Source organism: Mirounga leonina, unplaced genomic scaffold (genome assembly GCF_011800145.1).
Source record: "Mirounga leonina isolate KUSES-001 unplaced genomic scaffold, KU_Mleo_1.0 Mir_114, whole genome shotgun sequence".
Taxonomy (NCBI): domain Eukaryota; kingdom Metazoa; phylum Chordata; class Mammalia; order Carnivora; family Phocidae; genus Mirounga; species Mirounga leonina.
The window spans coordinates 28,397,802-28,414,159 of record NW_023270265.1 but is presented as its reverse complement, the minus strand read 5'-3'; the positions used below and the strand labels follow the sequence as shown (position 1 = coordinate 28,414,159).

At 45.4% G+C, this 16,358-nt stretch overlaps 1 protein-coding gene and 1 long non-coding RNA gene across 6 annotated transcripts in view; both read right to left on the bottom strand.

Moving 5' to 3' along the window:
- The window catches only part of CNNM2 (cyclin and CBS domain divalent metal cation transport mediator 2), a 142,129-nt gene extending 138,061 nt beyond the window's left edge, over positions 1 to 4,068 (bottom strand). For all 5 annotated transcript variants that reach the window (XM_035028276.1, XM_035028287.1, XM_035028258.1 and 2 more), the window contains exon 1: positions 1,244 to 4,068. In XM_035028276.1, the coding sequence (XP_034884167.1) occupies positions 1,244 to 2,864 (1,621 nt within the window). In that variant the 5' untranslated portion in view covers positions 2,865 to 4,068. The remainder of the gene's footprint in view (positions 1 to 1,243) is intronic.
- Positions 4,069 to 7,917: 3,849 nt separating this feature from the next.
- Positions 7,918 to 10,880, bottom strand: LOC118025677. Its single transcript, XR_004683378.1, has 3 exons — positions 10,842 to 10,880; positions 9,019 to 9,070; positions 7,918 to 8,300 (listed from the first exon to the last, which is right to left on the bottom strand). It is a non-coding gene; the product is annotated as an uncharacterized LOC118025677 (long non-coding RNA).
- Positions 10,881 to 16,358: the final 5,478 nt, after the last annotated feature.

Here is a 16,358-nt window from a genome sequence, read left to right as displayed (position 1 = left end):
TCTGAGCGCTCAAAATTCTATTTGCAGAAGGAAAACTTAGTTTTGACGACTAGCAAGTCATTAAAGGTTACATACACATTTTAATACCTGCACTAGCACCACAGCAATTAAACAGCTCAGCAGCCCTTGATTTTCAAATGGCAACACTATTCACTGGAAACTTTTTTAAAGACAGAATTTCAGTAATAATTGCATGAGTTGCTATTTGCCTGTTCATTAGATGGTAAAACAAACAAAAAATACCACCATGCAAGAAAGGTGAGCACATCAGACTCTGCGCCTCTCTTCCCTGCTAAAACTCCCCAGAACAGTGAGCACTGACTTGGTTTTTTAAAAACTTGAACTTAATATACCAAGTGATCAAGGTCAAAAAGAACACTTACAAACCAGAAAAAAACGCAAGAAATAAATAAACCACAACAGAGGGCGTCATCCCATTGTTAAATGTTCAAGATCTCTGCCAAAACCACACTTGGTTTGGGAAATTTTATTTGTCAAGTAAAGATAAACAAATAGTGAAGAAAGCTAGACAAGATAGCCTCATAAAAGGTTAACTCACCCCTAGTCTTTCTAAGTCATACATTAATAACTAACTTTACTTTTTAAAAAACTCTCTTTTCTAGCTAAGGCAAGTCACATCCGGATGAGTGAACCTTTTTGGTGATATTTGGCTTAACCCATCCCCTATCTCCAAAGGCAGACCTCAGTCTGCCCCACAGGTGGCCTGACAACCAGGAACAGAGCTACTGAAAAGGCACTTCCAATCTCTGAAATGTCAATGAATGTTTAAGGAGGAGGAAAAGGACTTTCTAAATCCTAAACCTAGAGATATTCTAAACCTATTTAAATGTTTTCCAAACGCCGGAGAGGAGTACATCTCAGCCAGATGTCACAGCATGGCATCAGCTGGCCCCTATTTGCAACCACCCACTCAGAACTGGGGCAATGAACGCAGCAGACCCCTCAAGACCAGAGTTGCAGGCAGTATCATGCACAGAAAATAGAACGGCTGCTTTCTGAAATGCGAAAAAGCCAGTGACGTTAGCCTTGTGCTTTTAAAAAAAAACCTAGAAGCTCTTACTAGTTCAATCCATCCCCAAATCCACGCCACCCTTTCAACTTTGCAATTAAGAGAGAGGAGAAATTCCGGTCAACTCGCCTTGGGGGGTTGGTAGAGGGCTCAAGTAGGGAGGGGGATGGAGAGAGAAAAAGCAAGCCAATGAAAGATACCAAAATTTCCCACCTTTCTTAAATTCTTCCAGCATAGCGTCCAACTTGGTGTCATTGAAAACAAAGTGCAAGGGGTGGTTATAAAATTTAGTGATGGTTTTCAGGGGAGTACAGTCATCTGGATCCACGAAGGCCAAGTCTTTGACAAAGAGGAGGTCCACGATGTTGGAGCGCTCCCCCTCAAATACTGGAATACGGGTGTAGCCGCTCTCCATGATCTCCGACATGGTGTTGAAGTCCAGAATGGCTTCGCCGGTGATCATGAAGCAGTCCCGGAGCGGAGTCATCACGTCCTCCACTGTCTTGGTGCGGAGCTCCAGCGCCCCTTGGATGATGTTCAGCTCCTCCTTAACGAGGTCGTTGTAGGGGTCGGTGACCCGGAGCATCTCCAGCAGTTTTTCCCGGTTATAGACAGTGCCTATCTCCTGGCCGAGGACGCAGTCCAGCAGCTTGCTAACCGGGTAAGAAGCGGGGAAGGTCATCATCATGAAAAACTTGGTGAGGAAGATGGTGTTGGCCCCTACAGCCAGGCCGTGCCGGGAGCAGATGGCCTGGGGCACGATTTCCCCAAAGATGACGATGCCGATGGTGGAGACCACCACCGCCACGAGGCCTGAGCCGGCGATGTCGTCGAGCAGGATGGTGAGCGTGGTGTTGACCAGCACGTTGCCCAGCAGCAGCGAGCACAGCAGGTAGTTTCCCTGCCTGCGCACGGGCTCGATGCGCTTGGCATAATTCTTCTCTTTCTCCGTGCCGCAGTTCTGCACGATGCGCAGCTCCATCGGGTCCAGAGCCATCAGCCCCAGGTTGAGGCCGCTGAACATGCCCGACAGGCACAGGAGCAGCGAAATGAAGATCACCTGCAGCCAGAAGGGCAGCAGGAACTTCTTCTCCTCGCCCACAATCATCTTGGTGTCCTCGCCGTCGTGATAAATCCAGGTGGTCTCGGCCCACGGGGGCGGCGGAAGCCCGGCCACCCCGGAGCCGCCCTTGCCCCCGACGGCGCCACCCGCGGACCCCGGGCCGCCGGCGCCTAGGGCTGGTGTGGAGAGCGATGTGCACAGGTAATAGGACTTGCTCTTCTCCATCTTGCGCAGCGGTTTGATCTCGATTTCAATGATGCCCGATGTACGGCGGTTGAGAATGATGTGGGGCAAGATGATGATATCTGAGGTGCGGATGCCGCAGCGCTGGGGGCCGCTGTCCGGCTCTGGCGGCGCGGGGCCCCCTAGCCCGCGCTCGCCTGGGCTGTGGCGCCGCCGCTCATGCTCCGTGAAGGCGATGCGGGACCACGTCTCGTTGTTGATGTTCTGCCCGTACACCCGCAGCTTGACCCGGGTCCGCTCGCTCACCCGCAGCGCCCCCCCTTCCATGAACGACACGTCGTTCGTGTCCTCCAGCCGCAACCCGATGATCACCGTCTCCTCGTTCTCGCCCGCTGCTGCGCAGCCGCCCGCGCCGCAGCAGCAGCTCAGCAGTAGCAGCGGCAGCAGCCGGCCCGCCGCTGCCTGCAGGACCCCCCGGCCGCGGGCGCTGAGGCTGCGGCGCGCCGCCATCTTCCAAGTGGGCAGTGCGGCGGCTGCCTGCCCGCCCGCCATCTTTACTTCGGGTTCACAAGCGACACAGCCAATCATAGGGTGGCTGCTCCAGCTGCGGCTTCATCCTTCCCACCCGGCGGCGCGAGCGCAGGCACCGGCCCCTGGGCGAGACTGCGGCGGAGCGTCCGCACACACTGTTCAGCAGTCCGGCTCCCTGACTGACACTGACTCGGCCTCGGCTAGCTGAGGAACCTGGAGACTCGCGGGAGGGGAAAAAGGGAGGGGGAAGCGCCAGCCGCTCCCGCGAGAGGCAGGCGGACTAGCCAATCACGCGCAGGTGCCCACCCTCCCAGCCAGGGGGCTGGAATGGGGGCGTAGTCATGAGCGGAGCCGCGGACCAATAGCAAGGTAGGTGGGTGGGGCGATGAAGGCCACCGTCCCCCTCAGCACGCCAAGTTTCCAACTGAAAGGCGCGTGACTCTTGTGTATGTGCGAGGGGAGGAGGTGTGGCCAGCTGGGGCCCGAGAGCCAGTCACAGATGAGGGCTGTACGAAAGGGGGCGGGGCCTCAAGTCCAGCTACCAATGAAAAGGGGCCGTCTGTGGGTCTGGCGCTCCCTGAGGGGCTTCGGTAGTAGATTCCCGCACCTGGGTAGGCAGCGTTGGGCTAATCTCCTGTGGCGTTAGGCGGTTTTTCGCCGCACCGCATTGCCCGCTCCCGCAGTGCTCAATGTTCGTGCGGAGAGGGCCGCCCCATGGGTCCGAGAAGCCGACTAGGGAGGTCTTAAGATGCACATTTGCCTGAAAAGCGGGACACCGGCTGCGCCACCCACCTCTACTTGTCCACGCCGCTCTGCCCGAGATAAGCGGCGGCTCAGTAGCCCCAACACCTATTGACCGGTTTCTTCTGGAGGCTCACTTCTCGCTATGGGATGCTCTCACTCTGCAGCTTTGTGGTCATATGGCGCCACCTGCCGGCCACGTGGGCACCCTGCAATACTTTTCAGGTCCGCAAACCCCAAAAGCTGTGCCAGAGGTGGGAAGGTTATAGTGAAGCAGTTTCCCCACCTTACAAGTCAAGAACCCCCTCACTATACCACAAAGCTATAGTAATCAAAACAATATGGTATTGGTATTAAAAAGGCACATAGGTCAATGGGATGCAATAGAGAGCCCAGAAATAAACCCACACATACATGGTTAATTAATTTTAGGACAAATGAGCCATGAGTATACAATGGGGAAAGGACAGTCTCTTCAATTAATGGTGTTGGAAAACGGGACATCTACATACAAATGAATGAAATTAAGCCACTATCCTACACCATACATAAAAATTAATTCAAAATGGGTTAAAGACTTTAATGTAAGATCTGAAACCATGGAATTCTGAGAAGAAAAGGTGGCAAGCTCTTTGACATTGGTTTTAGTGATTTTTAAAAACTTTTTGGATCTGACTCCAAAGGCAAGGTAAACAAAAGCAAAAATAAATAAATGGGACTACAACAAACTAAAAAGCTTTGGCACGGTGAAGGAAACCAAAAAAACAAAAAGGCATCCTACTCAATGGAAGAAAATTTTTGCAAATCACATACCTGATAAGGCTTTAGTATCCAAAACATAAAGAACTCACGCAACTCAACAACAACAACAAAAACCAGCCCAATTAAAAAATGGGCAGATGATCTGAATAGACATTTTTTCCAAAGATGGCCAACAGGCACATGAAAAGATGTTCAACATCACTAATCATCAGAGGAATGCAAACCAAAACCACAATGAAATATCACCTCACACCTGTTACAATGGCTATTACCAAAAAGACAAGAAATAACAAGTGTTAGAGAGGATGTGGAGGAAAGAACCCTCCTGCACTGTTAGTGGGAATCAACTTGGTGCCGACACCACCGAGAACAATATGAGGATTCCTCAAAAAAATCAAAAATATAATTACCATATGGCCCAACTATTCCTTTTCTGGGTATTTAGCCAAAGAATACAAAACATTGATTTGAAAATATATGCACACCCCTATATTCATAAAAGCATTATTTACAATAGCCAAGATATGGAAATACAATGGAATAGTACTGGGTCATAAAAAAAAAAAAAAAAAGGCAATCTTGCCATTTGCGACAATATAGATAGAGTTGAGGGTAATACTAAGTGAAATAAGTCACAGGACAAAGAAAGATACAGTACAATTTCACTTATATGTGGAATCTAAAAAACAAAATGAACAAAACAAAAACAAACTCATACATACAGAGAACATACTGATGGTTACCAGAGGCAGGAGGGGTTAGGGTTGGGTAAAATGGGTGAAAGTGCTCATTTGTATGGTGCTGATGGTAACTACATTTATGGTGGTGATCACTTTGTACACTCCACAAATATCAAATTTAACAGTGTATACCTGAAACATATAATATTATATACCGATTTTACCCCAATAATTTAAAAAGAAGGGGCACCTGCATGGCTCAGTCGGCTAAGCATCCAACTCTTGATTTCGGCTCAGGTCATAATCTCAGGGTCATGAGATGGGGCCCCAAGTTGGGCTCCGTGCTCGGCGTGGAGTTGGCTTGAGATTTTCTCTCTCCCTCTTCCTCTGTGCCTCCTCCCCCTCGCTCGCACTCTTGCTCTGTCTTTAAAAAAAATAATAAGGGGTGCCCGGGTGGCTCAGTCTTTAAGCGTCTGCCTTCTATTCAGGTCATGATCCCAGGGTCCTGGGATGGAGCCCCCATCAGGCTCCCTCCTCCATGGGAAGCCTGCTTCTCCCTCTCCCACTCCCCCTGCTTGTGTTCCCTCTCTCGCTGCATCTCTCTCTGTCAAATAAATAAAATCTTTAAAATAATAATAATAATAAATAAAATAAATTAAAAAGAAGATTTCTCTCATATTCTTGCTGAAAGTGTATATCCCTGGGCCCCATTCCATGTTTACTGAAGGGACAGGACCCAGGAATCTGTATCTCTAACAGGCAGCCAGGCAAGTTTGGGAAATGGCAGGGGGCAGACATCCTAAGAGACCCATAAAGGCTTCTTCTTTTTTAAAAGATTTTATTTATTTATTTATTTAAATATTTGAGAGAGAGCAGGGGGAGGAGCAGAGGGAGAGGGACAAGGAGACTCTGCGCTGAGCACAGAGCCCCACGCTGGGCTCGATCTCACAACTCTGAGATCACAACCTGAGCCGAAATCAAGCTCTGACACTCAACCAACTGACCCACCCTGGCGCCTGCCCAGGGCTTACTAATCACCTGACCAAACCCTGCTAGGTCCATGGGTTACTCAGGAGAAAAAGATGCTGAGGGTGCCTGGCTGGCTCAGTTGATAGAGCATGTGACTCTTGATCTCAGGGTTGTGAGTTCGAGCCCCACATTGGGCATAGAGATTACTTAATAAAAATTGTAAAAGAAAACTTAAAATTCAGGAGGAAAAAACCCTGAAGACCCAGCTCCCCAGGACTCCCAAACCACTGTGTCTGGAGGAGGCACTGTAGCAAAGTAACTGCCAAATTGGTCTTCTTGTTGCAACTTAAACACCCAAAATATAATTGTTTTGTTGTTTTTTTTTTCAATTCTGCAAGCACATTTTCTTCCCTTTTTGTAAACAGGTCAGACGTTTCTGATTAATTTCTGGTAGGGGTAATAGCAATGGCCTCTTAAGGGTCCCTCCTCTTCCACACCTGCCTCTTTCCCTTCTCAGCCCAGCAGCCAGAGTGGTCTTGTTAAGTCAAATCCTGTTGTTCCTTTGTTTGAAATCCTCACCCGGCTTCCCATTTCATCACAGTAAAAGCCACAGTCCCTACAATAGCCCACAAGGCTCGTAAGGGTGTGCTGTCTCTCCTTATTTTTCTGACCCCATCACCTGCTGCTTCAGCCAGTTTCTCCTAGCCGTTTCTCATTCACTTCAGGGATGCTCCCTGAGAAGCCTGTGCACTTGCTATTTGTTTCCTGTCCCTGGGACTCTCTTACCCCAGATGTCAGTGTACCCCATCAGTCCCCCTCCAAGACTGCCCAAAGGCCACCTTTTTTTTTTTAAGATTTATTTATTTATTTGAGAGAGGGAGCACGAGTGGGAGGGGCAGAGGGAGAGGGAGAGAGAATCTGAAGCAGACTCCACACTGAGCACAGAGCCTGACGTGGGGCTCGTCTTGGGGCTTGATCTCACAACTCTGAGACCACCACCTGAGCTGAAACCAAGAGTCGGACTCTCAACTGACTATGCCACCCAGGCACCCCAAAGGCCACCTTTTTTTAAACTCACAAACATTGCCTACACTCCATCTCTGCTTCATTGTCCTTAATTTTGTTTATTATCTGTCTCCTTCCACCAGAGCTTGACTTCGTGAGGACAAGGATTTTGTCAGTTTTGTTCACTGCTGTATTACCAGGGCCTAGAACAACAGTAGATGTTGAAAAGAAAATTTGTAGAATGTTAAAGAAATGAAAGAATTTTTATTCTGATTATTTTCAACTCATGTCCCTGACTCTATTTTCTAGCCCGTCAGTTTCTGGCAATCCTTCCCCCACCCCCAGTTCTCTTACTGCTATATTTGAAAAAATAAGTTCAGATGACAAAAACCCGATTCACAAACTTGGCATGCATTTATAAAAATAGCATTATCAAAGTTTAGAAGCAAAAAAAGTTGAGATTTTTAGGGATATCTGACAAAGGTTAAAGATGGATACGGTCCTTCTAAGTCAGCTGATTGAAAATGAAACTGTTTTAAACTTCTTAAAAAGTGTGAGTTCGAGTGTGTTTAAGGGAGCTAAGAGGGAAGACCATTAAAGACTCACAAATGCTGAATGTATACTTTCGAAATAAGTGTGGAGAAGGGGTGCGGGGGAGAGCGGGCCAAACAGACAGATATTTCCTGTGCATTGCAGAGAAAGCTAGAACGGCCAGGAAAGTGTGGCATTCAGCAGTTTAGAAACAAGTTAGAAATTCAGGACTTCATAGCAAAAAATATAAGGAAGGACCCACTGGGACAACTTACAATATAAAATTAACCAAGCTCAGGGGCGCCTGGGTGGCTCAGTCAGTTAAGCATCTGACTCTTGATTTCAGCTCAGGTCATGATCTCAGGGAGATCAAGCCTCAAGTTGGACTCACGCACTGGGCGTGGAGCCTGCTTGAGATTTCCTCTCTCCCTCTCTCTCTGCCCTCCTCCCACCTAAACAATAAAAATTAATAAATTAAATAAAAATAAAAATAAAAACAAACCAAATTCACACTGGGATCAGTAAGTGATGCTTATCCTGAATGGTGCTGGGGGGCAGGGTGGGGGTGTCATATTCTTCACGTAGACCCAGGACACAGAGCAATCTAGATACCTAAGCCAAGTAAACTCCTCAGAAAGAAGGATCTTCCTTTGAGTTTGGAGGCTTGTTAGCTCAAAGAGTCACCCTCTTTTTAGTGAGGGGTGCTGGTGCAGGTTTGTCATGACTTCCAGGGGCTTCCAAGTCTGTCCATCTGTGTGAATGGAGGACAAGGGCAACACTTGCTTCTAGGGATCTCTTTTTAAATCTGGAGGAAAACAAATACAATAAAATTTTGAATTCTGACAATATTTCACCTCTGAAAAGGGCTACAAAAGGCCTGAGATGGCTAAGTGGGTGCCATAGGTGTCTAATCCTAGGTAGGTCCTGACTTTGACCTTAGGCAAGTCATTCAGGTAAAGCCAGAACTTTCTAGCAAACACCTTCCCTACCTAACCCTCTCTTGCCAGAATCCTTCACTGGCTGCTAAAGGGGAGGAGTGACTCTTCCACTCTTTCCGCTGCAAAGGATCAACTCCCATGTGTGTGGATTCCAGGATTTGGGAAATCACTCCATCTAGACCTAAAAGTCGTTTTGAGTTTGTCTTACAGATTGCAAGTTAAACACCAAATAGCTCTCTATGCATTTTGTTTTTCAACATAAAGATCTAACTTGATAGAGAAGTTTTTTCTTTGCCCCTAGAAAATCGCCTGGTTTTAGAAAATATTCAAAATTAGTGCTGCAGCAGCAACGTTTTAATCACGCCAAAGCACTAGATCTTCTGAGGAAAAACAGGAACTGGGCAAATACTGGAGTTACCCAGACTTTCCCTAGAATGAAATCTGTTCCCCCTGAAGCAACGTTGTTCACTGGTTTAAATACACAGGCATCTTTTAGTTCAGATGAGAACTCGCCACAACAGCGGGCCAAAAACAAACAAAAGAAGTTAGAATCAGGAATCACAGCAAATCAGCAATGCCATTTACCTTCTCTAGAAGCTTTCTTCAGGCTTTCTTTCCCTCCTTTTCTAGATATTTTCTGGATGTAGTCAGTGGAGTAGGAAGAGAAAGACAAAAGCAGCTTTTTGATAGGGTTGTGAGAAAAGCTTCCTCCCTTGATATGAGCCGAGCTCCTTGGGTGCGGCCTTCCCGGTAATCCCGTCTCCAGTCAGGCGCTCAAGTGTGTGTAAAGGAGACTCCCACTGCCCTGCCCCCCCCCCAAAGGCTCTGGGTCCCTCCACAATGGGGACTTAGGAGCTGGACAGCACCCTACACCGCCACTGCTCTTTTCCCAGGGAGCCTGCCCCTCCCGACCCTTCTATGGGGCAACCCCAAGAGGTCTCTGCTCTGCACAGTCACCCGCTTCCTTTCTCCCCTGCCCCCTTGACCTGGGCTACTCAGAGAAAGGTGTCTCTGCGCTAGAAGTCCACTGTTGGCCCTGCTTCAGGACCCCTATCCTCCTGACTGCCAGGCCTGCAACTGTAGGATTTTCTAAAATCTTTTAGGATGTTCTTTCTCAGTGCTGTTCCATCTCAGTTCCAGCCTCCAGCTCCGTCTTGGACAGACGTGTAAGAAAGGCTCTGAGGGGCGCCTGGGTGGCTCAGTTGGTTAAGCGACTGCCTTCAGCTCAGGTCATGATCCTGGAGTCCCAGGATGGAGTCCTGCATCGGGCTCCCTGCTCAGCAGGGGGTCTGCTTCTCCCTCTGCCCTCTTCCCTCTCGTGCTCTGTCTCTCATTCTCTCTCTCTCAAATAAATAAATAAAATCTTAAAAAAAAAAAAAAAAAGAAAGAAAGAAAGGCTCTGAGCTTGATTATCCTTATCATTGTGGCTAAAACACTCAACCCAGGTCATGATTTGGGGAAACTTTTCACTTCCAAATTTTTAAATGTTGACCCATGTGAATGTCATCTATTCAAAGATCTTAATTTTAAAACTACATTTGGGGAGTGAGGAAGAGGCAGTTGATAAGGAAGACTGACAGGAGGCTGGTAAGTAGGAATGGGAGTTCAGGGGGAAGAACGGATTCTGAATGTCCAATTCTGAGCCCTCCCGTGAGATTCAGACCAGCATGGGTCTGATACTAGAGCTGGAATTTATGATTACGACTCCAGTCATAAAATGCCAATTTTCTCATACCAGCTGAGTTCCTTCCCATGGTCTTTTTTCCACATCCTCTGAAGCTGGAGCAAGAAATCTACTCCAAGTCAGACACCACCACCAGCCCCCCTCCCCGCCATGTATAGACAAATAATATGCCAGACCTCAGTGGAAAAAAAATCCGCTCTTATTTTTAGTTCCTCTGAGATATCTATTTGTTTTATTTTAAACATTACTAAAGACTTATTTCTCCCCATTTATTAATATATCTCAATTCTCTGTTTCCTCTTTAAATTTTAACTAAAGTTTTATATCTTATTTCTTTCCCCCATCTCTTTGTTTCTCTTTTGCTCATTCATTCATTCATTCACTATATATTGTGTATCTAATAAGTTCCAGACACTGTGCTAGGCATTGTGGAGCTATAATACTAAATCAGAGGTTACCCCATAATCTTACCAGTAAAGAAGTTAGGAAACATTTGCTACATAATGACATATGCAGGTTAGAACATCAAACATCTTAAAAAGAAGTACAAATAAAGTGGGAGAATTGAGACTTCATGGTCTTTGAGTTGGTCCTTGAAAAATAGATAGGTTTTTCGATATGCCCATGTAAGAGCTAGCCCAAGAAAGGTGTCTTCGTGTGCTTGGGCTGCCATAACATAATATCATACACTGGGTAGCTTAAATAGAGAAATGTATTTTCTCACAGTTCTGGAAACCAGAAGTCCCAGATCAAGGTCGTGTAGGGCTGGTTTCTGGTGAGAGCTCTCTTCGGCTTCCAGATGGCCTCTTTGTCCTCACATGGCTTTCCCTCTGAGTTTGAATGTGGAGAGAGAGAATGAGCTCCCTGGTATCTCTTATAAGGACACTAATGCTATTAGATCAAGGCCCCATTTTTATGACCTCATTTAACCCTAATTACTTCTTTGGAGGTCCCATCCCCAAACACAGCCACCTATGAGGGTTAGGGCATCAACATATGAATTGGAGGGGGGAGGCAGGGGGAAGAGACACAACTATTCAGTCCATGACCAAGGGACTGAGAGAGAAGGAGGGAAAAGGACCCTAATGGAGAGAAAAGCACCAAGCAAGACAGCAAAGGGGGCAGCATTTTTGGAACACCATGCAGTCGGATTTGCTTCTAAAGCCCATAAAGAATAACAGCAAGAATAATGCTGGAAAGTTGATCAGGCCAGTTTGTGGTGGACTGGATGCCAAGTTTAGAGATTTAGATTTCATTCTGTAGGCACTCAGAGCTATAAAAAGTTATAAGTAGAAGAGCTGTATTACAGGAAGATTAACTGACAGCACCAGTGCAGTGATGCTGGGACCCTGCCAATGTAGGAATTTGAGGAACTCTTGCCACTCCAAGTGGAAAAAACCTCCACGGTTTACAAAGCACTTTCCCATCTGCTATCTTGACTGACCTGCACAATTAGAACTAAAGGTACACCATTTTTCCAGCCACATGTAGGAGAAAAAAAAACAAAAACAGATATAACTATCTCATGCCACAGGAGTCCCCAGAAAATGGGACACACCACCCCCTCTGTTTTGGAAGTCTACACCTAAATCACAGCTGTTAGCACGGGGGTTCGTGCGGTAATTACGAATCGTAGAGCAAACATGAGTTTTCCCAGGCTGGCCTAGATTCTTGATCATAGGTGAGACTTCCTAATACATTTTTCAATCTTCTAAAAAAAAAAAAAAAAGATTGACATACAACAAACCTACAGAGAAGTGCGTAAAACATAAATGTAAGGAGCGGACCACAGAATTTATCGTCCAAAACAGAACATGTTGGAGACTGAAAAAAGGGTACTATTAATAATTCACCTAGTTTGAGGCTTAAACTGGGACAGTCCCAGGCAAAGATTATGTTCACCTTGTAATAAAAGGAACCACCCCCTAGTTGAGAAAAATACCTCCCTCACAACATTTCCCTAGTTAGATCCAAATGAAAGAAATAAGAAGGTTAATAAGAAAAAGAAAATAAGGACAGTTAATAAAAGATTAACTACTAAGCCTAGAAGCTGCACAAATCCTTCTGTGCTTGCTGTGCAAACCTTTCCTCCCTAGCAACTTGACATTTTGAGGTTTTAGCTTTCCAGGGGATGTTCATTTAACATTCACAAAGAAAGTTATGTGATGGAGGCTTGTTAACTCTGGGAACAGAGAATAAACTGTCCAGATCACCTCACCTGACACAATTAGGCTCTGAGTTATATGTCAAATTACCATAAGCAGCCCCAGCACCCTGGTTCCCTCCTGCGAGCATCCCTGCGAAGCTCCACGTGCCCTTCTTGGCTTCTGCTTGTAATGAATTAAATATATAAGTCAGATTCCTAGATGAGGCCATAGACCCATCGTTTGAATGATCATGGGGATAAAGCCCTCACTGGTAACTTTGTTGAAAATGTGCGCATCCTAGTCCTAAAACAGGCCACAAACTCAAAAGCCTACAGGGGTCAGTAAAGCGGATGGGACAGGGATGGCGGCAGATGGAAGGGGCACACTCTGGCTGGAGGGGAAGCCTTTTCACTCTGGCCGTGGCAACTGGGCAGAAATGCCAGGCTCGTGGGGCCAACATTTCTACTTCTCCGAGAGAAGTAGAAATTCATATTTTATGTAAAATCTTCTGATTTATAAATGTGGGCAACGAATTCAAACAATTTCAAAAGCACTGTGACCTCTCCAGATTCTAGATCCATAAATCTGTTTCCCAGCCTGGCAGGGAATGTAGAGTATACCAAATTCAACTCCCTTCTTTCACGGACGGGGAAAGTGAACCGCAAAGTGGACACACGATTTTCCTACGGCCAAGTAGCTAGTTTGGCAGCGGAGCCAGATCGAGAAGGAATACCTGCTTCCGGTCTCCTGCATCACTTCTCATTCCACAAATGAGAAGAGAGTTAATGGCTATAGGCCTAGTTAAAAAGTTAGTAGAGCCAAGTCTGGCTTACAGTGCCCCGGCAACGGTATCAATATACTGTTCTCTTTTACTCTCTCGGGCTTCTAGACAACGTATAGGAGGCAGGGTGCTATTATTATGAAGCAGTGGAGTAACATTAGAGCAGAACATTTTTGTCCCAAATTGATTTTCCCCTCACCTGGAGCATACCACAGCTACATGGCTCTGCTCCATGAAAGGAGGGGCTAGCATGTTCCCATTGGGGAAGGGGATTGGTACGGTCATCAGTCCAAGACAAGCAAGGCTCACGCAGCAGGAGAAGATTAAGTACAAAACTTACATTCACAGAACACTCCCATTAACCTCAGTGGGAGCTGTGCTTGCAGAAATTGCAGGGTCAGCAGCTGAATAGAGACAGGAATGAGGCACTAAAGCTCAAGTCATAGGTTACTATTAGGATTGTATAATTCCAGCTCCATATTTGCAAAAGAGTTCATTTTTATTATCTAGTGAGATCTCCCTCTACTGACTCTCCCGGCAGAGTCTTCGAAAGAACCCTTGTTAAGACCTCATCTGTGCTGTCTGTGCAGTTGAAGAAACTTGGCAAATCGCAGAAGTTAGGACAGGTGCCAACAACATTTAGAAAACAGGCTTAGCTGTTTTGGTTCTGCTGCCCCACGGGGTTCATCATCTTTGATTGTTAGTGATCTGGGCCTAGGACAGTGCCTGGTACAGAGTAGGTACTTAATAATAGTGAATAAATGAAAGATTGGATGGATAGCTTCACATTCCTTGCCAGGCTCACTTAGGAGACCTCCCAATCTAATAAGGCAGAATTAGTCACCCCTTTGCTGCTTCCTAGGAGCCATCCAAGGCAAGGCCAAGAATCAATAAGAGAAGCAGGCTCTGCCGCTGTCTTGGCACAGAGCCATGCCCTTTTCAGCCATGTGTGGCTGGAGGTGGGGGTGGGGGTGGGATCCTGTTTAAGCTACTGCTGTGCTCCCTCCAGTAGGTAAGCTGAAAAGCCTCTGCAGGCTTACCTGATTTTTTTTTTAATAAAGATTTGTTTATTTATCTATCCATTTATTTATTTAAGAGAGATAAAGAGAGCGTGAGCAGAGGGAGGGGCAGAGGGAGAGAGAGAATCCAAAAGCAGACTCCCCAGCTGAGTGTGGAGCCCAACTCGGGGCCCCCAGGCGCCCCTTAGCTGATTTTTAAATAAATTCTCTCCCTATGATAATGAAGGACTGAAAATACTATATTTGGTACAATAATCAATTAAGAGAAAATCTGCTCCTTAAACCCTTTAAGGCCACTATTTTTTTTTTTTTTTAATGTAAGCTCTACGCCCACCGTGGGGCTCCAACTCACAACCCTGAGATGAGGAGCTGTACGTTCTACACACTGAGCCAGCCAGGCACCCCGTAAGTCCAGTATCTTCTGAAAAGTGTTTGTAGCTACAGAAGAATTAGGCATCTGTTTCTCTGGCTCTGCTGTTTTTAAGTATAACATGTATGAAATGAAAGTTAACAGGTAACCTAGGTGGTAGGTAAATAGGCAGTCACTCCAATGTTTCAAACTTTTCTGCATATTTGAAAAGGTGGTAATACAGTGTTGGGGGGAAAGTTGTCCGCTGTCCAAAGAGCTACAGGCAGCTTCTTAAACCATGCTCTGGCAGCAAGTTGGTCTTCAGCTGGTCCTGCCATCACATGCTGGTGGCAACCATATAGATCCAAACTAGTAACAATTTAAACCATATGCCACCCACCCTTTCAAAGAACTTCATGCAGACGAGGGAACAAAGGCACAGAGATGTTAAATAATTTTCTCGAGGCCAAAATGCCAAGTGGAAAAAGAACCATCAAGTTTGCCATCAGACTTCTGCTCCTCCTCCTTCTTATTCCACTCTGCTTCCCGTGCTTAAAGAAGAGGTATCCTCTGTGAGAAGGGATGTCTGCTCCTAGGTGTCTCTCACCTATTTTGAATATTTAAATAACCACGTATGGCATTTTTTCTGAACAGAACATGTCTACTTTATTTTATATTATGTAGTTAATATTTTATCTAGATTCTAGATCAAATACAGTTCTTATGATGTATATTTTGTTGGAAGATAATGTATAAAGTAGGTTATTCTTAGGAAAAGCCCAACACGAGTTTCCACATTCCAGTTCACACTCATCCCTCATCATCTTTCGGGGGAACTAAGAATTCAGAATGACAAGTGATTGCCTAAAACCTCCTCCCTCTAAATTTAGAAAAGCCTAATAAATCAAATAACCAGAATGTCCTTTCTTTTCATCCTTTCCTCCTATAGTAGGACCACCTTGGGCTCATGGATGGTGAAGTATGCTTAATCCCACCTGTACTGGTCTAACTAATGCTGTCACTGAAGTAGGTTACGGCTGAGTAGATATGGAATTCTAGAACCATGAAAACACTGTTTAGAATCAAGGTCACAGAGATGAATAGAGCTTAAAAGATACCACCCAGTCCTCTCCTTATTCTGTAGTAGTAAGTTAGGTCCTATGGCTGAACCCACTCAGAAATCTGAGAATTTCTCCATTTTTAACAGCTTTATTAAAAGAGGGGTCTGGAATATAAAATTCATTCCAATGTTTTACAAATATTCTCAGAACCCTAATAAAAAATCTCTTGGGTCATGCCACTCCCCCTTGTTATTTTGCACTGAAGTCAGAGCAACTGGTTGAGCTTTTTCTCATTAAAACTCTTCATTGCTTAAAGGCTGTTATTAAAGAACTGATCAGCTCCTGATGACAAGGACCATGACTTATATATGACTTACACCTTTCTGTGTCCCCTGACAAAGTCTTCAAGTGCAACTGGACTTCAATTAAATAACGTTCTCGTTTCTAATGATGACATCATCCTGAAATAGTCCTCAATCTCATTCTTTAACTATGGAAGCTGGAACTAAATCTAATAGTTTCCTAAAAGTTTAACCGGGGCACATTATAAAGGAAAAGAAAACCCACTGTTTTTATATCTCCTACCTCTTTTTAAAAATTATCACTCTTTCCTGATCCAGTTAAGATTTACTACAGATAGTCACAGTGTTGTCATTCTTTAGGATCTAATGAGGTCAAAGAGATTCATTATTCAATTGTTTTCTTCATTCAATTACAAAAAAAAAAGTATTTGATTTAGAAGATATCTTAAGAGCACTCCTAACAAATTTGATTTTGCAATTTTTTTGGCATGATTAGCATGATTTCAGTTGGAGCTTTGTTTTATGAGCAAACACCGTGAAAGTCCAAAAGGTGCTATGCAGGTCAGAAGGAAGATGTTTTTC